Source organism: Mixophyes fleayi, chromosome 10 (genome assembly GCF_038048845.1).
Source record: "Mixophyes fleayi isolate aMixFle1 chromosome 10, aMixFle1.hap1, whole genome shotgun sequence".
Classification (NCBI taxonomy): Eukaryota; Metazoa; Chordata; class Amphibia; order Anura; family Limnodynastidae; genus Mixophyes; species Mixophyes fleayi.
The window spans coordinates 94,326,760-94,354,036 of NC_134411.1; the positions used below are offsets into that span (position 1 = coordinate 94,326,760).

At 42.2% G+C, this 27,277-nt stretch overlaps 1 protein-coding gene across 2 annotated transcripts in view; it reads right to left on the minus strand.

Moving 5' to 3' along the window:
- The window catches only part of GPATCH1 (G-patch domain containing 1), a 29,372-nt gene extending 12,884 nt beyond the window's left edge, over positions 1–16,488 (minus strand). The window contains exons 1-11 of one of the 2 annotated variants that reach the window (XM_075189188.1): positions 16,341–16,488; positions 13,176–13,310; positions 12,766–12,851; positions 9,533–9,693; positions 8,143–8,240; positions 7,513–7,574; positions 6,218–6,460; positions 5,873–6,020; positions 2,083–2,162; positions 1,221–1,431; positions 206–496 (exon numbers count right to left, since the gene is read on the minus strand). In XM_075189188.1, the coding sequence (XP_075045289.1) occupies positions 206–496; positions 1,221–1,431; positions 2,083–2,162; positions 5,873–6,020; positions 6,218–6,460; positions 7,513–7,574; positions 8,143–8,240; positions 9,533–9,693; positions 12,766–12,851; positions 13,176–13,310; positions 16,341–16,413 (1,588 nt within the window). In that variant the 5' untranslated portion in view covers positions 16,414–16,488. The remainder of the gene's footprint in view (positions 1–205; positions 497–1,220; positions 1,432–2,082; positions 2,163–5,872; positions 6,021–6,217; positions 6,461–7,512; positions 7,575–8,142; positions 8,241–9,532; positions 9,694–12,765; positions 12,852–13,175; positions 13,311–16,340) is intronic. The other variant, XM_075189189.1, reaches the window with a different exon arrangement.
- Positions 16,489–27,277: the final 10,789 nt, after the last annotated feature.

A 27,277-nucleotide genomic window follows, 5' to 3' on the forward strand; every position in this document is an offset into this window, starting at 1 on the left:
ATCAGAAGTCAGTGGTAGGTATCGGATACCTTAATTAACTCTACAAATTTCAGCGCTGTCCACGTAACCGTCCCATGTGTTAACAGCAGATTGTATGGTCTCTATGACGTGACCCGTCTGAGTTTCTTGCAGCCATGAAGAGAGCAAATCCTTTAAAACATATAAAAATGCAGCTATTAAATCAGTCACTTTCCATGATTTGTACCTGTCTGACCCTTGTGGAGGTTTCTGATGTAGCTTTCGTATCTTTTTTGCTTTTCGGGATTTCTCTCGAAGGGGCGGAACTCTTCAGCGTCTACAGGAACCAGCTGCCTGTCCAGCAGATCGCGCTGTAGTCTGCTCTGCGCCTCCTCTGCCGAAGCGGACTGGAAACGGGTTTTTAAAGCTTCCTGTGCGAGTTTCTGAGCCTTGACTTTCTGTTCTTCCAGCGTTTGCTTCACGTCTTTGATCCGCTCCCGGTCTTTTTCAGAGAGGAGATCGAGCACGGAGGTAGGTCCTAGTTAAAGATTTGCAAAAAAAAACAAAATAATAATATATTTATAAAATAATAATCTAAATTTGCGAGGGTTTTTAAACCCCATCTTCAATGCACACCAACACAATGTTTGTAAACCCCCCCCCCTCCCAAGAGCACTATTAGCCAAATCCCTGATTAAGCACCTGGGAAGGCAAAGGTTAATATTGGGGCACGGAGAACCACACATATAGGCATGTGTTAAAGCACAAAGCTGAAATATTCCAACATGAACTATGGAGGCAAAATACATTCAATGTTACCCTGAAATTCCACTGATACAAGTCACAAAGCTGAGACTAAGTAGTTGAGATCACTGTCCCTGTGCATGAAAGTAACCAATCCATGCTGTGCATTTCTGAAAGACAAGTCTACAAAGCTGTCAATCCCACTCTGCCTGCCGTGTTAGAGACAAACCTCCCTCCTAACAGGACAGGCGGCTGCAGAGTGACAGGGAGCCTGCTGGACATATTTAGTGAATAGAGACACGGCAGTTATTTCAGATGGGTAATACTCAGCCTTTGAGATATATAAACGTGAAACGCGTGGCTCTGTTTGCTCTTTAAATAAAAGTGCCCCCAATATTTGGATAAGGGATGCCTTTGGCTGTTTTGAGAAGGCCAGAAAAGTGGACCCCTGCTGATACACCCTCCAGTTACCGCCATTCCCATCTGGAAGTAAGAGGTGTGTGTTACAGGTGACTCACCTTGAAGTGGGGCTTCTCCCAACATGTCCCTTCTCTGGGCAGAGTTGAGGTGGTGCCTGCTGGGTGCCTGGTCTTTAGGGGCAGTCGGGGGGTTCTGTGAGGAGTCCAGCATGGCCTGCAAGCTGGAAGAAGCCTGGCTGCTCGGAGCCAGTACGGGTCTGAAGTAGTGAACAGGCCGATAATCCCTCGGGAGCTCCGGAGGTGGATAAATCTGGGGGCATTATAGAGATCTGGTCACCAAACAAACCTGAACTACAATGGGAAGGAAACAACCAACTGCACTGAAGTATTCATCACAATGCTGCCCCAGTATACCTCATACTTGACAACTCTCCCGGAATGTCCGGGAGACTCCCGAAAGCCGGGTCGGTCTCCCGGACTCCCGGGAGTGCAAGCAAGTCTCCCACATCCCGCAAGTCCCTGGCCAAAATTACGCGATTCACGGTCAATCATGTCATTCTGCCCCCGCCCCACGGAAAACCGCCATTTCCGTCGCGAGGTGCGGGGTCAAATGATGCGATCGACCGCGACCGTCACCTCCTACCCTCTAGTCACGCCCCTCCCACCCTCTAGTCACGCCCCTCTCCCGGACTGCACTGCCTGAAAGTAGGCAAGTATGGCGTATGTGCCCGGAGAGTACAATGTGAGACGATCATCCCACCCTGACATAAACCCTCCGGACAAAATCCTTAAATGTAATAAACTTCAGGTTTATAGAAATTAAACAATGTGAGCGCAGTCCACAGATTTAAGAAAAATAAAAGTAAGAAAAGTTTCAACATTTTTTCTTGCACTCGTGATGCTTCCGGTAATAACTTATAATAACAACTTGACCTAATATACTAGTGAAGGAAAGATTTACCTTCTTAGATGCAGTGGATTCTGCCGCCATACAGAAGCCGTCTAGCAGTTTACCAATATATTGAAGTTCTTTGGAAGACACTGAAAACATAATATAGTTGTTAACGCCAGCGTGTAACCAAAACACTGTTTATATGTTATAAGCACAACAAAAGGTCCAATGATATCACTATTAAACCGAATGTAGTGTCAAAGTGTTAGAACGCTGCAACTGAACTTGAAACGATCGGAATCCAAAGATACCAAACACTGTAGTCGTTGTCTAACAGATTAGTTGGTTGACTAATCCTAAACCCTTGTACACACGCAGGGCTGGCGCTACCGATAGGTGAATCCATCTTTCCAGTGTCAGCTCACATTTACTGGTCTTTATCGATCTCTGATGAACACGCCCTGAATACCACCTATTTGTATAGAGATCTTCATGGTCATTCCCAGTCAGGGTACCCAGAGATACTTTATATACTAATAATCACTCGGGAAAACAAAAACTCACCCAAGGAGCTCTTGTGTTTTATTGTACAGGTTTAGCTTGATTTTAATATTTAATATAGATATCTAATTTCCTGTACAGTGCTAAAGAAGACCATATACATGTAATCCCTCTCGCCAACTGCTAGAGCAGTAGAGGGACCTCCATGTACCCCATCGCAGTGCCCACAATCTGCATGTTCCAAGCAAACTGCCCACAGAAGAGTGGGGTAAAAAGGATAAAAACAATAAATGCGTATGAGCGAAGAGGCATCTGCAGGCTTGTGTTTCCCCGTATGAGTTGGACACATATTAAATATAATATACAGGATGCGTCTGGAGCATAGATGCCTGAATCATCATCAACTTATGTAGGTGTAAGATGTACATCTCATTCCAGATCCGTTTAACTCAAAATAAGATGCCTCTTGAAGCACATGGGGCTACAGGTGTAACGCTAAATATAACTGCAAGATATGCCACAATCTTCCAGCAAGACCAAACTTTATGTCGCGTAAATGCGTTGAGGTGCAAACCACAATAAGGCCCTATGTAGTTATGAGTAAAGACAAGGTCCTGCTGGGACCCTGCTCATCCGGGAGAGAGCACCAAGCACTTTATGCCCTGTGCTCTTCTGGGCCAGCTTCCTACAGACTGCTGCGCAGTGGGAGAGCTGTATAGAGGAAGTCAGTGCGAGAGTCACCTCTCTATGATTCACCCTCCAAGCTCAGCTACGAGTCTGCACTGTGCTCTCCGCTGTGGGAGCTGGAGGAAGCCGCCCAGGAGAACCGCACTTATACACTGTGCTGCTTTTATTACGATCTTTTAGACCAATAGGGTCATGGGGGAACCTGCTTTTTTTGTTGTTTTCTTTCATCTGTCTGCATAGTACACAAGTCATATGTAGTAAAGATGATATTTCTCATTTTGTCAAAGTTTCCAGCCAAACGAACACAAAGAAACACAGAATCTTAACGGCAGATAAAGACCAGTCCGTCTAGTCTGCCCATTTTATTTCTTAATGGTTTAGCCTTTAGGGCAGACCTGTATTTATCCCATCTGCTGGGAGTTTCCTTTTGCAACATTATGGGGTATATTTACTAAACTGTGGGTTTGAAAAAGTGGAGATGTTGCCTATAGCAACCAATCCGACCTAGCTGTCATATTGTTGACTGCACTAAATAAATGACAGCTAGAATCTGATTGGTTGCTATAGGCAACATCTCCACTTTTTCAAACCTGCAGTTTAGTAAATCTAGCCCTAAATGTTTCAATTCTGTTTCCCTTTCTCTTTTTTCTTCCAACCTACACATAGAAGCTCCTCAAGTCTTTCATGCTAAGCATTGCTCCATTTTATCAATATCTTTCTGGTCTCTAAAACTGAAAGCTATATTCCAAGTGAGGTCTAACTGAGGCTCAATATAGTGGAATAAAGACCTGGCTCCTTCTGCTGCTAATATCTCGGCCTATGCAGACGGGAATCCTGCTGAAATAAACACTCCCAAGTCGTTCTCCTCGTTAATTCTGGCCAACACTGTATCCTGCATACAATACTCTGACAATGCATCCTTTATCTTCATTATTTTACACTTCACACCATTACATTGCCTATTTCTCACGCACACCTAAATTGATCACCGTGCTGTATGCACCTCGTGGAATGTCAAACCACTTACATACTTTGTGTTCTCAGTAACATAGACATACTTTGCCTACCAAGCCTTCTGCTCTGTGTCACTTACAGAATGCGACCAAGGAATGAGCCTTGTGGCCACTTGTAACTGGTTTCTCTCCGGAATGTAAACCGTTGATCTAGCCAATGAGTAAGTCCTAACTTATATAACTTGTTTATAAACTCACTCAATTACAAATTTCTTGCTAAAAATCTAGGGAGGCTATGTTCTCCGGGTGCAACTTTGACTGAGGTTAACCTGATCTGTACTATTAGTATTACTACCATTTATTTATATAGCGCCACTAATTCCGCAGCACTGTACAGAGAACTCAGTCACATCAGTCCCTGCCCCATTGGGGCTTACAGTCTAAATTCACTAACACACACAGACACAGACAGATAGGGGTCAATTTGTTAGCAGCCAATTAACCAACCAGTATGTTTTTGGGATGTGGGAGGAAACCGGAGCACCCGGAGGAAACCCACGCAAACACAGGGAGAACATACAAACTCCTCACAGATAAGGCCATGGTCGGGAATTGAACTCATGACCCCAGTGCTGTAAAGCAGAAGTGCTAACCACTGAGCCACCGTGCTGTAGTGAGCAGCTACTTCTCCGCTACATTTATTGTGGATTAGTACTACACTAGCAGCTCTCCAATCATCGGGTAAATCTCGATTGGTTAAATATATTAATTCTGTGTGTAATAATCCCAAATCAAAGGTCTTGTAGCCGTCTCGTTTGAATGCCACCTGGACCCATTACTTTACTGTGAATTAAGCACACTGTGGCAAAAGGCTTCAGCTTGTCCAATATTTACCCGCATCTGACAATATATCAGGATGTCCAACTGCATCGTGTGTCAGGGAGAGGATAAAACTGAGACAAGTCCTTATATAGATGGAGAGCAGATGTAAACACATTACACTGTAAACACTCAGTGCTCAGCTACCCACAGCTACGCAAACAAGCACAACAACAACGGGCACACCTCTATTGATACAAGCACTTGGCACACAGCAGACACCAATCTGAATGTGTGTGAAGATAACGTGAAGCCAGAGAGAAAGGACCTGGTGATTGATGAGTGTCCTGCTATACGATACGGAGACAATAGGAGCACTCCACACCTTCGTACCATATAAGTCCTTTCTAAATAACTGTCCCGCTGCACATTACAGCTCCTGGGAGACACTGTAGAAGCTTAACCCTGAAACGGCTCTTTTTAAACCCAATATCACATCTAAATGTTGGAAACACTTATGTCGGGGTGGAAGACAATTATTCGGCACCCAGACCGGCCATGTAGACATTTCTAGAATAGCTGAAGTCTCGAACTTTGCAGAACTCAGTTGTAGAATTCTAACACTTGGGGATGAGGTGGGTGATAATATTATGAGACAGCCACCAAGATTCACGCGCCTCAGTGATGTATCACTAGTTTCAGGTGACTTAACATATTAGTTAACAGAGTGGTGCGTCTCTGTTTTTCATCAATATGGAATATGCTTTGCTTAACCATTAGAGCTTTTTGCCCTAAAACAGTAGCTTCTTTCTTATTGTCTAAAAGTAAGGTACAAGGGTTGAATTAATTGTTTGTGATGGGAGAGATGAAAACCCCTGACATACTTTACTAGTAATTACCTTTTTTGTTTTTATATTCCTTTGGTGCCGTCCATCCAAACAGTCCGTCTCCACTTTCCTCCTCTCGTAGGACTGTATCGTATTTAGACAACGAGTCAGTGCCGTATATATCGTCATCCTCATCCTCCAAAGCCCCCACACCAAAAGCCTACAGAGGAAACAAAACACATGGGGGCTCTCTACTAAACACGTGGCATCCTATGAGAAGGAGGCAACTAACCAACAGCACACACGAGAGGTCAGGAATAGTGCTACACAATCAGCCGTTGTTTATGAGCAGTCCAGCGGTATTCTAAAGTTCCCGCCGTAAGCTGTAATTAGCGCCAATGCAGAACTAACACTTACCTGGCCGGAGATCCCGGCTTTCCTTCCTTTGTTGTGCCGAACATCACCAAGTAGATTGATTGTCTTGTCGGAGCCATCACCGAACAAACTAATGTGGGAGCCGAGAGAGCCAAACAAAGCCCGGTGAGGATCCAGCCCCCGGTAACCAAGACCGTGGACGTTGTCCTTTACGGTGAAATCTACGGGAATCACATCTTTGGGGGCGAATGTCACGTTCTCAGGCAGATACTCATCTTCTTCATCCTGGGATGAAATATACATGTAGAACAGTCGTGGTAAAAAAAAGTTATTGTTCAATATTTTTTTTTTTTGCCTGAACCGTATAACCAGCAGATTGTTGCGACAGTTGTGCTTCTCCACAGACCATTGAAATCTGAATTCTGGTGGATATGGGTGTGCTTCTACTGGGCGAGTACGAGACAGGCCGGGCAGCTGCCATCAGCATATTATTATGTATTATGGTGAATTTGATTTCTGACACTAAATGCACCTACTGCAGAATTCTGGACACTGGGAGAATTCTAATTTCAGGGGACTGCACCCCTGAACATAAATACAAAATTCACTCCCATAAACTGAACCTGGCACACACTAGCCGTGGCGGCGGATATTTTTTATGATAGAATTCATAAGAATGCAGCCAATGCATGTATTAGAAACTAGACCAGTGTTGGCTAACCTGTGACACTTCAGGTGTTTGTGAAACTACAAGTCCCAGCATGCTTTGCCAATATACAGCAGCTTATTGCTGGAAGGGTATGCTGGGACTTGTAGTTTCACAACACCTGGAGTGTCACAGGTTAGCCAACACTGAACGAAACGATAGATTAATGCATTTTCAGGAGCCGCTTACTTTATATTCTAACCCAATTATGGCTTCCTCAATTTTATGTAGGGTCTGAGAACATTACGGATGTGCTCATAGGACTCCGAATGGGCAGAAGAAGATAGACTAAGTCACACATTGAAATACTCTGCACCTGGGGTAAAAGCAGCGTTCGAAGTGGAAATTTAGTAGTGGCGGTATGAAAAATTATAATGGAAATGTAAGAGAATGGAATTTGATAGTGTTACAATAAATGCAGTAGGAGCAGTGGCGGTATGACATAACCCTGTATACCCCCCACTTCCACCACTGGGTAGAAGTATCAGATACATCAAGTAAAAAGGACAACAAGACAAATAATCAATATAAGATAAGTAGTGCCACACATTCTAACATGAGATCACACAGCGCGGGCAGCCGGGGTCTATCCGTTCTCCCCACAAATATTCAGGAATCTCGTTACACCTACCTCCGATTCCTCAGAGCCTGCAGGGAGCTGCGCACAGCCGTACATCTTCATACCGCCACCTCCTCAATGACAAGAACACAGTGTCAAGCTTTATAATAATAATAATAATAAAGTTATTTATACACACAAATGTCTTTCGAAGGAGATCACAGCCTAAAAGGGCCAATGACAGAGAATATCATCTCACGCTTGGAATATCCAGATTTCAACATGAAAAGCGCAAGCAACCTGCTACCCAGTAATAATTTGAAAAGAGTGTGCAGCCATTCGGGAAACCAGTTTCCTGGTAAAGAAGATCTGGCTGTGTCATGTGACCTACGGATATACGTCTGACAGGGCCTGACCTGGTATTACGTTCTCAGTTTAAACCAAGAATATTAGTCATACTAAGAGAGATGTTATAGAAATACAACCACAAGGGTTATATTTGTTAGACGTACAGATGAATAGTGTCAGTTTTGCAGTTGCAGAGGACGGATTATTCATGTATCTGTCAATGTTTGCAGTTCAACCTCGACAACAGTCAATCAAGCAGATCACACACGTACAGGGAATTGTACTCCGTGCGGAGACATTAAGTCACCACATTCGCCCCTATTAGTTTCAGGCTTACAGCATATTCCCACCTACCAGATCTCTGTTTCCGGGCGTTCCTCTTCGTCCTAGGACCCACTCCTTGTCCCTCCTTCCAGCCCATCTGCCGCAACAACTGCACTCCGATAGTGATCCTACCGAGAAACAGAGACAAACGGCTTCTTCTAAATCCATCTCACGCTGTCAGTGGGATACATAGTTAGGGGCTGTGTACAAGGGTATTAATTCATCCCGTTTCTACTCCGTTACGTTTTTGACATCTCACAAAGATCATTGCTCTCTATGGAGAGACACCTGTAGACTACAGACGGCTATCTTTCCAAGGCACATGAAAGACAGGAGCGGAAGAAAGTAAAGTATGTATAACTTTCTTGGCCATCTTGCATCATCCAACTTGGAAAGATAGCCTTGTATAATCCACAATGTCTCCCCGGGAACTCCATTAGTATTGGGCTAGCACTGAATGTGAGCAGGCTATACAGGGGGGGGGGGATATATTAGAAGGTGGAGACATCCTCTTTAACATTGAGACTGTGTTTTTGAATTACCCAACTTTATACGCCCCCATCATTAACACAACCAAAAAAAGGAAGACAAGTTCTAAAAACTAAAAATACTAAATGGAACTGAATTGGCAACAAATGGATGTATACAGCCCAATCCTGCTACTCGGCCCGATGAGGATCAGTGTTAAACACTGCCACCCACGCGGGTTACCAAATTGGACGAGACATGGGGCCCGATTCATTAAGGATCTTAAATGAAGAGGATCCTTATTTCAGTCTCCTGGACAAAACCATGTTACAATGCAATGGGTGCAAATTAGAATTCTGTTTTGCACATAAGTTAAATATCGACTGTTTTTTCATGTATCACACAAATACTTGATAGCTTATTTGTAGACTGAAATTTAAAGTTGATATGAGTGTGTTACATGAAAAAACAGTCAGTATTTAACTTATGTGCAAAACAGAAAACTAATTTGCACCCCTTCCATTGTAACATGGTTTTGTCCAGGAGACTGAAATAAGGATCCTCTTCATTTAAGATCCTTAATGAATCAGGCCCATGGCTATTAAACAAATGGGCCGTACAACTGTGTCTCTATCCGAGACAATGGGCTTGTTAATGCAGAACTGGATGACCACCAAGCCAATAACAATCTATTGTCTTTATGGGGTCTGAAGTGGGGGCCAGTATCAGGCAAACGAGGTATAAACAAATCTGCCTGCAAAACAGAATTATCAGAATGCGGAAGAATAATATTTGCATTTTAACCGACTGCATCAATCATAATCTGAACGCAGCCTTAGGCACTTATTTAAACTATTTATCATCTGCTGCCAGATGCAATGTTGAGCAAGATATCATACAATAATAACGCAGCTTATCAGAAAGACCATACTGCACACAAGGTTTATATTACTTTGCTGGAGCTATTAGGTCCTCCAGGATGGTAGCCCCGGGGATAGGCGCGGTGACTGCCGCAAGCTCTCTGGCCTTTTCCCAAACTTTATCTTTGGTTTTTGAAGCAAAGTCATCTGTAGTCATGATCTCCTTCGGTGCTATCCCAAATTCACTTAAATCCTGTAAACAGAAGTTCGTGGACTTTAATAATAACAATTATAGATTTGGTTTGCAGCTGTAATTTTAATAAGTAACATCTTATATTAGAAGAGAAGCTGCAAACTACGAGGGCCGCGTTGCATCTACACCCCCTATAGCACGTAGGGGCTGGATTAAATTATAAATTGTAAAATTAATTTACTTATTAATACTGGAAACATTGAAACAAAATAAATGTTTAAAAAATGTTGCAATGTTTTTTTTTACAACATGAAATATATAAGTGAGGGTGTTCTTAACGCACACCGTACAGAAGCATTTTTATAGTTTCTCTTACTTGCAAAACACATGTTCTGGCATGTCTACGTATCAGGAAAGAAAAACAAGTTCTATCGCACTGATTAGGGCAAAAAAATCCCTCATTTCAAACATTAATGTCAGAATCCTCTGTTAAATATATTGAGGGGGGCTACCAAAAACTTATGAGCAAGTAAAGAGAATAGATTAGAAATTTTGTAATATTGAGCACAAAATTCCCTAAATATTTTATAGGACATCATAATGAATTAAAATATAACCTTTATTAATAATGTTAAAATCTCATTAAAATTAGAGAAATATAGATTACTGGTGAATGTAGTGATGTAATGTGTATTAAAACACTGGAAGCATTGCCATTATACTTATGTATACACACAAATATACTGATATATTTCCTCATCCAAGGAGAGGTAGCAGGGGCGCACGCAGGATTTTTAAGGGGGTCCCCCCCCCGCAAAAAAAACATATGCGCACTGAACAGCAGCCGCGGACGCTTCTTTGACAACACCGCGGCTGCTGTATAGTACAGTGCCACTATGTAGGGACACTGGTCTTCGCGGAGGGGTTTCTGGAAAACCAGAAACCCCCCCCCCCCCCCTGCGTGCGCCTTTCGGTAGAGGATTAGTCTCTTCAAACTCTATTAAATCTTAATGTATATATGTGACAGAATTGCTGACAAATTTCCTATACATGTGCGCAGCTATTTTAAATATCCTCAATTATGTGTGGCCATATTTCTCAGACCTTTCATTGACTCCACCATATATTTCCCTGTTACCCTATTCTGGGAGTGGGAGAAAAATTAGAAATTTCCTTATCTAAATTGCTGCTTATTGGGTAGGATTAACTCTTTAATCTAGTAATTTTTCATTTTCTTGCATGCATCCAGCATACCGCCGACGCGCGTTTCACTAAGCTTTTTCAAGGACTATAGACTATCTACCTCTCCTTTATGAGGAAATATATCCGTATATTTGTGTATATACACAAGTATAATGGCAATGCATCCATTGTTTTAATACACATTACATCACTACATTTACCAGTAATCTATATTTCGCTAATTTTAATTAGATTATAACATTATTAATAAAGGTTATTTTTTAATTAATTTTGATGTCCTATAAAATAGTTAGGGAATTTTGTGCACCATAATGCATACGTATCAGTCATCACTTACACCTGCCCAGTAGCTGGTGCAAGCGATACGGCTAAAAATCACACGCACCTGACAGATGCACAGAGTTTGAATCGGACGGTGCTGAGCACTGTCCCTTGGCACCCCCTTACTGTACATCGCCCCTATGCACCCCCCTTCAGACATTCAAGCTATATCTAAGTACATATGATACTCTCTCAGACTGGAGTACAGCAATTCTACTTATGTCACGTTTACAGAATTTGCTTTAAATGCACTTTCTAACATGCAGAAAAATATTTCATCGTGCCATACTGAAAGTTATGGAAGTTTACAGGGACAAATCTTTAAAACCTGGTACCGTCCTGAAAAAATAGGGACAGCTGGTAACTACGGAACTTTATTCACTAAACCCACATTGTGACCTCAGTGCGCCAGGACAGTGTGTTCATGGAACCTATTACCTTGGCCAATGTCAGAATCACAAGGTGGAGTTGGCGATACTGGGCAGCAGTTGGCGCTACTGAGTACTGAGGCGCGAAGTCTAACACGCCCCTGGTTTTCACCAGTGAACCCCGCAAGGAGGTATGGACTTCGCTGCAAGGGACGTGCAGGATGCGGCCCTCAGTATCAGTTAGCTGGCGAGGTAACAATTGAGGCAGTGGTGATGGCCTACTAGGATGTAGGATGGAAGAATAGTCAGCAAGCCGGGTCAGAACCAGAGATTCGGATATAGCCAAATCAGAAGCAGGAGAATAGTCAGGAAGCCGGGTCAGTACAAATAATCACTCTAAGCCAAAATCAGGAACCAAAAGGAGAAGTTAGGAACAAGCCGGGGTCAGAATCCAATAAGCAATATCACAGGAACAAACGCTGGAGCAAGGCTGAAGACCAAATACTCTGGCAAGCAAATGACCTCAGTGAGTTCCTTAAATAGAGGAGAGAGATCCCCGATAGGTGCATGTCGGCGGAAAAACCGCAACCAATTGCCGGCTAGTCGCAGGGTGACGGACCGTGGTGTATTGCGCATGCATACTGATGGCAAACAGGAACAGCGTCATATTGCTATGCAATGGTTGCCAAGCTCAGCATACACATGCGAATGGACGGCAAAAGCGAACTTAAGCAGCGGGACGCTGATTCTGCAGGGAGGCAGGCGCCAGTTTACAGGCAGAAGCAGGACGGCGCCTGATAGCCAATCCATATCTCACTGATTACGTAGGTCATTCGTTAGAAGACATTACCACTTAACCATTGCACAGTTTGTGATTATGCAACGTGAAGGCCAAGCCTGGCCAACCTGTGGCTCTCCAGGTATTGTGAAACTACATGTCCCAGCATGCTTTGCCAGAAGACAGCCGGCCGATAAGTTGTAGTTTCACAGCACCTGGGGAGCCACAGGTTGGCAAGGCCTGGAGTAGGCTCTTTGGAATCAGAAGAATGACCAAAAGTCATGCCCTAACAGGAATTCTTTACCTCTGGGCAAAGTTTTCTCAGTTCTTTTCCCAGCACTGATTGCAGCAATAAAACACATTGCACATACAAGACGTAGATACCAGATTAGTGCACCCACCAACATTTTCATAAAAGACTTTGGTGGGAGAATGTAATCTTTTAATATCATGTGATTTTACCTCATCATCCATAAAATCCTCTGGCCTACTGTCAGGTCTTTCTGACTTTCCCTGACGGGAGGACACAAATGTGGATGGTGTCCAACCTACAAACCAACAAAGAAATGTTATACATGAAATAAATCATCCTGTGTGGTTTGCATCCAATATTTCATAGTGGAAAGTTATACATGAACCAGACGCTAGGTGAGCACGTTCTAGAAATAGTGTAATGGTCTCTGGTGTCAATGCATTTAAAAACATTAATTATGAAGCATGAAATAAAGGCAACAAAAAATAAAACAGGCAATTTAGTATTTTAAAAATGTAAAATACATTTTCTTTATTTTGATTGATGTCTCAGTAGAACTTAAATGTGAATACAACCATCCCTGAATTTGGCCGGTGATATAACTAGATTAGGTACTTACCTTCCTTAGAGCCAACTGTGTTGAAGTATCCAGCAGAAAATCCCCCCATGAAGGCTCCATGGAATCGCTTATAACGCCCCTTTTCATCTCGGACTGTCTGATCCTGGAGAGGAGTTGGTTTCTTGGGGCGTTCTCCTAATAAAATAATACATGTTGCTTTTAATGTGATGCTAAGCATGTAGGAGTGTGGTGTATTTAAACGACATAGGATAAAATGACAACAAACATGAAATACAAGTTGCCTCTACTATTAATGGTCACAGATATACATTATAGGAAAACATCTCAGGAATTTAAGAGGAATTAAGGTACTTCAGATAATGCTGCAAATATGGGGAAGCAATTTTTAAAAGAACACTGCACTTCCTGTTACCACCCCTATTGAAGGATATTGTCTTACACTCAATGTATACACAATGCTAAGTATCTCAAGATCTACCATGGTTTACATAAGATGACAAATATATTGCTGAATATTTTAAGATGCTTTTACACATTGCATTTTACATGCATACATATTGTGTTTTATAGTCCAATAAACCTCTACATATAAAACTGTATAATACCTTATAAAACAGATCAATTTATGCAGACACCCAAATCTAAACTCTATGTAGGACGTATATAAATATAAAAGCATGTACGGCATGTAAACAGAGGGTGTATTTTTAATTAAGCAAGGTGAGTCCTCTCTACCCAAAGCACCATGGAGGGAGATGCTCCCATCCACTCCCACTATCTGTTGGGGTCCCACAAGGCTCTGTTCTTGGCTCTTTACTTTTTGCACTGTACACCTCTTCTCTTGGGGAAATAATTCGCTCATTCAGCCTCCAGTACCACCTCAACATTGACATCACCCAAATCTATATCTGTTTCGCTGACCTCTCTCCTTCTGTACTATCTTGTGTAACCAACTGTCTTTCTGCTATCTCCACATGGATGTCCCAACGCTACCTAAAGCTCAACATGTCCAAAAAGAGATTATTATCTTCCCTCCAACCCTCAAATCTCCCTCGCTTAATAACACCCCAATTATCTCAGTCTACCAAGCCCACCGACTTGGTGTTACACTTGTCTCCGCCCTCTATTTCATCATCAACATTTATTTATATAGCGCCACTAATTCCGCAGCGCTGTACAGAGAACTCACTCACATCAGTCCCTGCCCCATTGAGGCTTATAGTCTAAATTCCCTAACACACACAAACTAAGGTCAATTTTGTTACAAGCCAATTAACCTAACAGTATGTTTTTGGAGTGTGGGAGGAAACCGGAGCACCCGGAGGAAACCCACGCAAACACGGGGAGAACATACAAACTCCTCACTTTTATCTTCACATCCAAACTCTCTTCCAGTCCTGTCAACTCCACCGTAGAAACATTGCCAAAATTTGCCATTTTCTCACCCAACATGCTACTAAAATTCTTTTCCATTCTCTCACCATCTCCCGTTTTGACTATTGCAACTTCCTGCTATCTGGCATTTTTGACACCCATATATCCACAATTCAATCCTTCCTAAATGCTGCTGCAAGACTGGATATTCTTCTCTCACCGCTCCACATCTGCTGCACCACTTTGAAAATCCCTGTACTGGCTCCGTGTCCAGAATCGAATTCAAATGACTCACCCTTACCTGCAAAGCCCTCAACAACACTACCCCATCATACAGCTCAAATCTCATATCAAAATACTCTCCCTCCCGCCCTCTTAGATCTACCTGTGACCTGCGCCTTGTCTCGTCTGTGGTAACCACCTCTCACTCCCGCCTACAAGACTTCTCCCGTGCTGCTCCCCACTTATGGAATTCCCTGCCATGTCTAATCAGGCAGCATGGTGGCTCAGTGGTTAGTACTTCTGCCTCATAGCACTGGGGTCATGAGTTTATGAGTTTGATTCCTGATCATGACTTTATCTGTGTGAAGTTTTGCATGTTCTCCCAGTGCTTGCGTGGGTTTCCTCCCACACTTTAAAAACAAACTAGTAGGTTAATTGCCTGGTATTAAATTGCCCTTAGTCTCTCTTGATCTGTGTGTGTGTGTGTGTGTGTGTGTTAGGAAATTTAGATTGTAAGCTCCAATGGGTCAGGGACTGATGTAAGTTCTCTGTACAGCGCTGCAGAATTAGAGGCGCTATGTAGATGATGTTGTCCTGTTTTCCCTACTGGACAGAGCTGTGGAGCACTGTGGCACCTTTGCAAATGTACGATAATAATTATAATTGTAAAAAAATAAATTGAGATATGGAGGTATTTTATACTGGCCCCAAGAACAATTGTAACTAAATACAATGGGTATCTTGCTTGATTTTGCACCGTGCATGCCCAGAAACCAAACTTACAGATCTGCACACGTCTGACTTGCGAACCCTTACAAATTTAGAGTCGGAATGGGAGAGGGAAGTGACAGACATCAACAATGAGGGAACGCAGGCAATTCAAATCCCGTTTTTTTAGTTAAGTACATTTTTCAGCCATATCTTTTACACCTGGTGTAAATGCCAGATGATAGTGATGACCGACACGACTCTTTGCCTACTACCTTTTCATGTATACGCGTCAGTAACTAGCCCAGAACAACTTTACACAGTGAAGATTTTTTTCAATATGCATTATATGCGCTGAATGAAATTAAGAGTTATTTACTTATTTTAAAATAATAGTTTAAATACAACTATAAAAGTCAACGATAATGAAAAAAATTATACTTAAATGTGTCATTACTTTTAGTCTGTTATCTGTTGTTATTTTAATTTAGGATCATATAAAAGTTATGTGTGTTCTGATCAAGCCCCTTATGGTTGCAGAGGCTCTCTAGTACTAATGCTAAGTGCAACCACAACTATAAAATCCGTCCACCAGGGTAATTGTTAGTGGCAAACAATAAAAAGTCAACTTCCAGCCATGTTTGATGTGTTAGTGAAACTCTAACAACAGACAGGGGAATCACAAAGACCAAGTAGTAATAACACCACCAGACTGTGGAGAGAACTACAAGTCCCAGCATGCCCCGTCAGCTAAAGGCTCAATAATGTCACCCAGAGCATGCCGGGACTTGTAGTTCCACCCTCAACTTGAGACCCACAGGCTATAACGTGTCATATTATCCGCACCGAGCGCTAGGAGGCGCTCCCACGGTGCGGGGCACCTCTCAGCTCTCCTCTTACCCTCTTCGTACGGCTCCAGAGACTTCCCATAGCTGACAAAATCCTCTTCCCCATCACTCTCCTGCGCCGCCATCTTTGTTCACAGGCTACGGCGGCCGAGCGGGGACAAGGCTCAGCCACGTGACGCGTTCGCCTGCCCTCCTCCTGGCGGTTGCCATGGTGACGGCCAAGGTACAGGGGGCACAGTGTTGTTATCTCTGCTGTCTGGTCATGGCTCCTGTGCTAGGACTAAGCCAGCTGACCTTAAAGTTGTTTATATTAAGGCTTGTGCAACCTGCCTGAGCATTGCATGCTGGAACTTGTAGTTCCACAAACTCCCCTCCTGTCATATAGTATATTCTATACATTAAATACAATCTGTTGGATGTCTTGTCTGCGAAAGCTGTGAGGTCAAGTATGCACATGCTTAAAATGATGCATTGATGCATGTTAATACACAGGTAAAGTACATGTAAAAGGATGTGACTTGCCAACTCTCCCTGAATGTCAGGGAGACTCCCGCATTTCTTGGAGACCTTCTGGGAGAGCAGGGCAAACTCACAGCAGAGCCATAACTTAGAATTCTAGCGCCTGGGGCGAGAAAGACAAATGCCGCCCCCCTAGCCATCAATTTTAACCAAATGAACCTAAAATATTCCTAAATTGCGCCCCCCTTCAGTGTTGCGCCCTGGGCGGTCTCCCCTATCGCACATCCCTTGTTAGGGCCCTGCCTCGCAGTTCTCGTCCCCGCAATAGATAAGTGGCGGGGTGCTTAATGACGAAAACATTGTGTCATCTTAGCCCCACCCCCTGCTGTAATTGGCCAAAATTGTAATAATCGATTAGGGGGCGGGACCAAAATGATGCAATTCGTCAAGCCCCGTCCCCGCACACCCACCTTCCCTGGAATCTCCCTGAAGCCAACAAGGAAAAGTTGGCAAGTATGTATAAAAATCATTGGACTGCATGAAACCGTACATGTTTGCATTGCTCTGCCGTGTGTTACCGCATTGTTGAGTGCGATTGCGACTGATGTGCCACAGCGCAGTTAAAAACCGTCAACCATCCGTGTGGGAACACATTAGATACAATCGGATGCGGTTAAGAGTTTCCACATTTGTTTGGCTTGAACAAGATCACTTTCTGTTTTAATAGAGGCACGTTGAAAAACTTAATAGTGAATGTACTATTGAATGCACATAAAATATGTATACACAATGGCACTCTATCATGCATTAAAAAATGCATTGCAAATGCAAGAGTGTACACTTCAGCTTTAAAACAACAAAAAATTACACCATTTACTTGTTCCCGCATCAAAGCTAAATGCGCTGTGTATGTGGTACAGTGTGACCGTGCCTACCTTGTGCAGCGAGTAATAAAACCTTAGTAGACATCAGGATCACTGACCCTGATGCCAACACACCTTCTATATTTACATTCTGCCGCACATTAACATCAACCTCGTAGGGCCATAGTAATAGGATCACTTTTCAGTTAGGCCACACAAGCTGGAGCCTGTTAGTATGATTGATAAGAGACCAGGCACATAGACAGGTAGCGGTCATCTGCCGTCTAGATGTACAACGTGCCCAAAAAATATCTGATTTTTGCAATAAAACATGATTGTTGGAGTGTACACACTAATGCAAGATCGGACCTAACGGTCATTTATTGTGTGATTGGCACGAGAATCGGCTGAAAAAACTGTAGTGTTAGTCAGCCTCAGACACTGACAAAACATAGCTGTACCTATTACTTTTGGATATTTAGCATAGTTGCCAAATAACCGTAAACATTAGGCAAATACTCTTTTTGGAATTTTTATCCCTGAAAATGTCATCTATTGTTTTTTAAGACTAACCAGCTACAGTGTACAGTACCGCTTTTTAATGCAAGTATCTAATATATCTCTTGGCTAACTGTTTTGCAGTGGTCAGGGAACAGGGGTAAATTACCCCAAATGGGGTAAAAATTAAATTTCTGGGGGTAATGCTGCCGATTCCCATGCTGTCAGTTGGATTGTAGACCCCTTTAAATGTGAAATTGCTGTTGTACCAGAAGAGCCTCAAGGGTTGGCAGAGGCACTTCTTGAGCTTCGATGCAATAATGAAGCACGTATTGCATTTGAAAACAAAGCAGATCTGTCATATTTTTGGATGTCAACAGCTGCAAAGGCATCAAAATTGCACATGAGGATGCAGTCAAAAAGTGGCTGCCTTTTGCAACAACCTACCTTTGCGAACAAGGATTTTCCACTCTAACAAACATAAAAACAAAGCAGAGATATCGATTGGACGCTGAAGACTGTATCCAAAGTGCTCTGACATCAAAATGCCCCAATATTGATGCTCTCGTATCAAAAATTAAGCAACATCAATTCTCCAAAACCTGAAGTTTTGAAGTTGAAACTTTCAAAGAAATTTTGAATAGATTCAATAAAATGTTGAATTCCAATAATTAACAATATATGATTTCCTTCCTTTCAAATCAAGGGGGTAATGTCGGCGTATCTAAATATATTTGGGGGTAAAAGATAAAAAAGTTCCCTGACCCCTGCTGTATTGGATAATTGCAGGGGTATTATACAGGGTAACAATATGATAAATGTTCTCAAAAAAACACACACAACACTGATAAAAGTCGATTATAATAAACAATTATTTGCCGGTTGTAAAACTTCCTTTTATATCAGCAATAAAATTTCCCTATTTATCATATTCAAATGTTGGCTGTTATTCTATTGACTTAAGAACAGATGATTATAATTATTTGAATGATGTTTCTTTGATTTAGGGAAAAGTCATCAGTGACCCGCACCTGTGATGTAATACATTGACAGTTGGATATACTGACTGACACATCTGTACTGTACCAGATAAGTCCAACTTTAGTGTTTTGTCAATAGTGAAGACTCTAGTAGGTTCTAGTCAGCAGTAATTATGTTACTCTGAGAATCTTGTTACAGACATCACATGCGAGTTATTGTATTGTATGTTATGTTATGTAATCAACGGCTTGTATATTCATGCTGCAGTAATGTTAAAATTAAATAGATGAATATGTTCATTCTGCACAGTAAAATAGCAGCCAGACTGATTTATCCAGGTCTAAACCAGCATAGTCCAAAACAAGTCAGGTAGAGGAATGATCTATCTAACTATCGGGCAGCATCGTCTGAAAAACGGGGGTTTGGGGTAAATAAAAAAAAATTAAAAATTAACATTCAAAATGGTAGAAGTTCCAAATTTTCAGGCAGGACAAATAGTAGACGGTATATTTTAACTGGTATACTATGAATATAATTTCCCTTTTCTTGTAACTATTATGGTACCTTATTACTAGTTCAATTTAAGTGGTTCATAATACAGCAAGTGAAACTAGTTTAATTAGATTTCCATTGAACCTAAAGAGATACATGTGTCCATGATGATACTTGATTGTGTTTGAGAGGCTTTTGTGAGACAAAATGGGGCAGATGTTTTGGATAGCAGTATTTTGGTTGCTATAGAAAACACCTCCACTTTTCAACCCCGCCGTGAACTCTCGGGTATATTTACTAAACTGCGGGTTTGAAAAAGCGGCGATGTTGCCTATAGCAACCAATCAGATTCTAGCTGTCATTTTGTAGAATGTACTAAATAAATGATAGCTAGAATCTGATTGGTTGCTATAGGCAACACCTCCACTTTTTCAAACCTGCAGTTTAGTAAACATACCCCTCAGTGTCATGTTGTGGAGAAAGAAATGGAAGCACGTGGGACATAAGAGACTATAGGTAGAATAGTTAAACCTTCTAAAAAAAAGGAAAAGTGGAGGTGCTGCCCATAGCAACCAATCGGATTCTAGTTATCATTTACCTAGTACAATCTAGAAAATTATATCTAGAATCTGATTGGATGCTATGGGCAGCACCTCCTCTTTTAATTTTTAGAAGGCTTGATACATCTAACCCTGAGAGTTAGATAATTGAATGAGCACATAGTTATTATGTCAAACAAACACAGGATTATTGTGTTGTTAAATATACCTTTATATGAAAATGAGATCACACATCCAGCTGTGGTGGTGAGATGTCTCATACAGTACTTAACAAAATAGGATCAATCACACTGTTTATGGCCTGTGCAGTCAGACAACATCACTGCCCCTCACATATTTAATTTTTTGGTGATTTTAAGAATAAACATCACCGATATAATCTATCTGCACCATAGTGAATACTGGCAGCATAACGAACACATCATATTTCAAGCAATTAAACTGAATCCAGTTTAAGGCGTTCACCCTCTTTAAAGCATAATTTGACCATTTGAAAATGAGTTGCTATTTTTAAAGTTGTGAAATAAAAAGTGTATAATCTTCCATGGCCAATTCCAGTTTTACTGAGATTAGATTCGTAATGATTATTATTATTTTGGACTATAAATAGTTGCTATTTTAATGGTTATCGTTGCAGCTGGCTCTGAATGTTAGTTATGTATATTACTATAATAAGTGCAGTCACATTCACCTCTTATGTGTAGGTCAGTCTGGGAGGGGCTCATAGAGGCAGATTTGCTTTGGTAGTTACATAACAACATGGATTTCAGTGTTTGGGAATGAAAACATCTGCAATGTTTAGTGTGTTACCCACGAATTCAGGGGTATACGCTGGGAATGAGAATTGCGTTTTATACAGTTTATCAGTATAACCTTCATTTGTGTCCACTACACTAAAGTAGTAAAGCGAGTAATGATGTAAACTGCTAAGAAGTGTGAGAAAACATTACATGAGTGGTGGAATAAAGCGGCTTGTACAATTAAGAAAGATGGTGTGTCAAATATAATGTTGGAAGAAAATGGATTAAGAGAAAATATATAAGTGATTGCACAGATAAATGAATAGATGAATGATGGATAAACTATAATTAATTAACAATCAGTGTGGGGGACAGTGAGTTCATGTGGGAGTATGGTCGGTAGAGGTTCAAAAAGGGGGCAAAGGTGTAGAAGAAAAAGAGGGTTCAAAGAGTAAGAAGGAAGAGTGGATGAAGTAAACAATGGAGAGGGTGGAGCGAGAAGAGGATAGAATGTATAAATAAGGGTAAACTTTGGGTATGGGAATAGATCTCTCTGTATGGTACTGTGAGGGGCAGGTGGAATATATTAACTGACAAGTGGAGGAATGGGATTCAAAGTGTAGAAGGCAGGAGATATAAACATGGTTTCAGATATGTCTAGTGATTTACATAGTGATGAAGATGAGTAGGGCATAGAAGAGGTAGGGGCAAGTGGATGTAATTAGAGAAGCCTGTTCTCTCCTTCTCTTCCTCCCTGCACCAAAATCCTTCCATCACCTCTGAGTGGGCAGACCTCACCTCTGCTGTGTTATATATGTAATAACTCAATTAGTACATAGAGCCCATTGGATTTATAAATGTAGAGGTGCACTTTAAATTACTTTTTAAAGTATATTAGTTTTTAACACCAATTTATTTATCACCAAACATGGTATGCAGAGCTATGAAGAAAAGTACAGATGAGGAAGGGGAGCCCTGACCTGAAGAGCTAACACTCGTTTCAGTCTTTACATTTGTAATACTGTGTTGCATACTGTGAATGATTCATTTCTATTTATGTAGGGGCAAAAATTAAATTGTGACTTTCTGAGAAACAATCCTTGATTCTATCACAACAATAGGCATTCTATAATCCGCCACTTTTAGTAAATAAATATTTGGTGATGAGGATAAGCATGTTTTGTGCAGTAGACAGGAACCAGGAAAGGACCTTTATGTATTCAGTAATATAACACCTCCAATTCAGTAAACAAATATGAGGAAGGGAAAGTGTTTTATTGTAATGCTTTAAAAGTGACACAGGCTACTGGTGATTACATAAAGTTTCAATCCCCAGTCAGTATAGTATCGTATGCACATACTACATGAAGCCCCCCGGCCCGCTCAGACGGTGCCTCAAGATTATGGTCGTGGTCTCAGTAAGGGAAACCTTCTCAGGTGGTAATCTCAGGTCTCACTTTGAATGTGCGCCGGCAGACCTTAAAACCATCCTGATTTAGGCGGACAGTCCCGACCCAAGGGCTTTGTCCCGCGGGTGGGAATATTGGGAAGTACACATGGCAATGAAGGGGTTTGGAGGAGAGGGGGGAAGAAAAAGAGGCAGCCTATATAGGGGGGGGGGGGTGATTTAGTCTCCGCCCCCACCCCTGGATCCGCCACTGGGCCATGTCCACCTCATGCCCCCATCATGACGTAGTCATGCCCCCTGTCCTGAGGCCGCCTACCCCACTGCTGGGAGATACGCATCTGTAGTGGGCAACAGATGTTTAATGCAAAGATGTAAAAAGTTGGGCACTTGCTGCTTCATCTGGACAACTTGATGATGGCCTGCATTCAGATTACAAGAATACAGACAATTTCGGAGAGAGGATTTTAGCTAACGAATCCTAGGTCAGCGGTCAGGCTTGATAAAAGTTGAGTTTGAGGATTTTCAGAAAGCATCTATCCACGCTGTACTCTTAGAATAGAACTCTCTCGCTCTGCCATCCCAGCTATGATAATGATGGCTACTGATCCTTAGCCTGGTACTACCGCCTTGAATCAAAAACTCTGTAAAGCTATCACATTCCATCCACTGACATTTCTCATAGCGCCGCTTCGATATGTCCACTTTGAACACTGATTATAATTGATCGGTTTGAGTATCCTTCATTATAAGAGGTTTCATTAGTATAGCTTGTAGCCACCAGCAGTATGCTGATATATAAGACAGCGGTAGCCTAAGGACCCGACTGTATTGAGGTTACCACGTGATAGATCAGTGGTCAGGGAACAGGGGTAAATTACCCCAAATGGGCTAAAAATTTAATTCCTGGGGGTAATGCTGCCGATTCCCATGCTGTCAGTTGGATTGTAGACCCCTTTAAATGTGAAATTGCTGTTGTACCAGAAGAGCCTCAAGGGTTGGCAGAGGCACTTCTTGAGCTTTAATGTAATGATGAAGCACATATTGCATTTGAAAACAAAGCAGATCTGTCATATTTTTGGATGTCAACAGCTGCAAAGGCATCAAAATTGCACATGAGGAGGCAGTCAAAAGGTGGCTGCCTTTTGCAACAACCTACCTTTGCGAACATGGATTTTCCACTCTAACGAACATAAATACAAAGCAGAGAAATCGATTGGACGCTGAAGACTGTATCCAAATTGCTCTGACAGCAAAATGCCCCAATATTGATGCTCTCGTATCAAAAATGAAGCAACATCATTTCTCCAAAACCTGAAGTTTTGAAGTTGAAGCTTTCAAAGAAATTTTGAATAGATTCAATAAAAATTTGAATTCCAGTAATTAATAATATATGATTTCCTTCCTTTCAAATCAAGGGGGTAACGTCGGCATATATAAATATATTTGGGGGTAAAAGGTAAAAAAGTTCCCTGAACCCTGTGATAGATGGTCTTTAACAAACTGCGATGAGCCATAAAACCTGGAGATAGCAGTTCTGGCCATTAAATGGCCATTGCACGATTTATAAAATGTATTCAATTTTAACGATTGCACTCCATAGAACTCTCTGGGGACTGCGATGTTAGAGATTTACAAAGCAGCGAAAACTATTGCTTCTTGCTGCAAGCTAACGCCATCTGGGCTCCAGTGAATTTGGAAAAGGCTTTGCACGATCCACTGCCGGGTCAGGTCCCTATGTGTGGGTATCATCATCATCATCACCATTTATTTATATAGCGCCACTGATTCCGCAGCTCTGTACAGAGAACTCATTCACATCAGTCCCTGCCCCACTGGTGCTTACAGTCTAAATTCCATAACATACACACACAGATAACAGAGAGAGAGAGAGAGAGAGACTAGGGTCAATTTTGATAGCAGCCAATTAACCTATTAGTATGTTTTTGGAGTGTGGGAGGAAACCAGAGCACCTGGAGGAAACCCACGGAAACACAGGGAGAACATACAAACTCCACACAGATAAGGCGATGGTCGGGAACTGAACTCATGACCCCAGCGCTGTGAGGCAGAAGTGCTAACCACAAGGCCACCGTGCCGTCCCATGCACACTTGACTTGTAGCATTCGCCAGCAGCGTTAGGCTGTCAATGAAGAGTAAAACTATTTCATAGAACAGGGTGGTCTTTGCTGGGGCACTTAGAACAGCCCCGGCATGGTAAATACATGCGATACATAATGTTACCTATCGCAGTGTTCTGAGCCCAAATAGTAAATAGGCCCCTAAGCATGCCTTTAACCCTTTGACTGTATTTGATATTGTCAGTCACTAGTGTAGCACCTAACCAAACAATCCCTCATTCTCGTGATTGATTACAACAAAAGCAAAAGTGTGGCTCTGGGTCGACCGTCTTGTAAATAAAAACATTTGCGCTTGTAGGTGCTGTTTTCATGGTTTTAACGATCATTAGAACCTCAGACTTGTGTGCGTTTATTTAATCCTCTCCTGTGTGTGTCCGTGTAATAGATTCACTTGTAGCACACAAAGGGACAATTGAGCCTCATGCATATTTAACACCGAAGGTCGTGTAAATAACAAAGTGTTTGTACCAGAACATCTGTCAGTAGAGAGGTAGCTTCATGTACCGGATGCAAATGAGTCGTGACTGTTGTGGGCAGTAAGCCGAGATCTATAGCAGGGACTGATGTATGCAGAGCACATTGATTATAAGACATCTTTACTGTAACATTTAGCTGCTATTACTATTTATATTATATTTTTAGGAGGGTTACACTAGGGTGGCAGTGCCTATAGCATTTCTTCTGAAATTGGTGAACTGTGCATATGATACAAGTGCATTCAGCAGAGATCCATCCAGTTTATTCAATTGCAATCCTGCAAGTGCTGTTCTCCACCTGTTTTCCCTTGAACTTCTTTGCATATAGAGGTTTGTGTGTAATGTGGTGTCTATAGGAAACAAAGTTCATACATCCTACCTGTTATATAATACAGTTTTATGCAGACTGTACACAGTTTCCCTGCCCAGTTGACTTTGCTGATGGTCACAAGGAAATGACACTGAGATTCGAACCAGGATCTCCAACAAGACTAAATATTTTAATTTTGTTACTGTAACCTCCCTGTCTCTGGCCTACCCAGCTCACACCGTGCCGATCTTTATTTCATACTTACCAACTTTTGGCAAGTGTTTTCCGGGAGATGGGCGTGACTGGAGGGTGGGAGGGGGCGGGGCACGGCAAACGCGTCATTTTGGCCCCGCACCCCACAACGGAAATGACGTTTTGTCGTGGGGGGGCGAATCGCGTCATTTCGGGACGGTAATTCCTGGATGCGGGAGACTTGCCAGCTCTCCCGGGAGTCCGTGAGACCGACGCAAATTCCGGGAGAGATGGCCAGTATGCTTTATTTATCCTCAATGTTGCTGCCTGCCTAATATTTCCCGCCACTCTGCTGTCTCTCTCAGCCAGTAGCATTCCTTCCCAGTAACATTGGCACCCCGTGGCCTACAGAATTACATTTAAACTTCTCACCCTCACCTACAAAGCTCTCAACCAATCCTCCCCCCTACATCTCCAACTTAATTTCTGCCCACAGTCCTTGCCTCCTACCATCCGCTCAATAACTACGGCCATACTATCACACTGACTACATCTTTCGCCTCCCTCCTCCAGGACTTTGCCCGGGCTGTTCCCCACCTCTAGTCTCCAAAACTTCAAATGTGCCCTTAAATCTCACTTCCTCATTTGAGCCTATCAGCCCTCCTCCTAAGGCTGGGTACACACTATCATCATCAGCTATTTATATAGCGTCACTAATTCCGCAGCGCTGTACAGAGAACTCATTCACATCAGTCCCTGCCCCATTGGAGCTTACAATCTAAATCCCCCTAACACACACACACACTGAGAGAGACTAAGGGCAATTTAATAGCAGCCAAATAACCTACCAGTATGTTTTTGGAGTGTGGGAGGAAATCGGAGCACCTGGAGGAAACCCACGCAAACACGGGGAGAACATACAAACTCCACACAGATAAGGCCATGGTGGGGAATTGAACTCATAACCCCAATGCTGTGAAGCAGAAGTGCTAACCACTAAGCCACCGTGCTGCCACACACACTACACAAGTTTCTGACCAAAGTGTTATCTGTAACGATTTGATTTATACCTGATCTTCATTACCAAGTTACCTGTGTGTAATTTATGTTTTTATGTATTATGTCATGTGTAATGGATGGACGTTGCTGTCTCTATATTGTTTACTACTGTAAATGTTATATCCAGCGCTGCCGACCTTTGTGGCTCCTTATAAATAAAAGATAAAAATAACAATTCTTCCTGGTAGATGGGAGACGTGATAATGTCTTGTAAGTTACGATGTACATAGTGATAACTGCACTTATCATCTGTATACAATGACATCACTGCTCCTGTATTATAGATAATCATTTATTTATGTCTGGGAATTACAAGGAAGTCAACTAAAAATAAATACACAACTTTTCAAAATGTTTAATATACTGATAATTGTGCTTAAAAAGATGAATACTATACGAGAACAACACAGTGGTGTAATTAGCTGGTGGTGGGTCTTTTGTTCCATCTGATTTCACCAATGCTAAGGTGGATTGAGGTCTGGTGATTGGAGATGCCGCTGCATTAAGTTTAATGCACTGTTATGTTTATGGAGCCATCCCAGGATTGTTCCTAGTCTTGCGGCACGGTCCATTATTTATTATTATTATTAATTTTTATTTATAGGGCGCCACTAGGTGTCCGTAGCGCCGTACAGGGACAAACTAAATTACAATACGAGGTGAGACAGCACAGTACAGTAAACAATAAGCACAGTAACTCAGTGAGCTCAAAGCACAGCTAGGGGGGCGGGGGAGGGGAGAGGGGAAGGTCCTCCTAAGACGGAGTCCAAGAGGGAGGGCACGGGTGACAGGGAGACCCCCAGAGGGGTTATT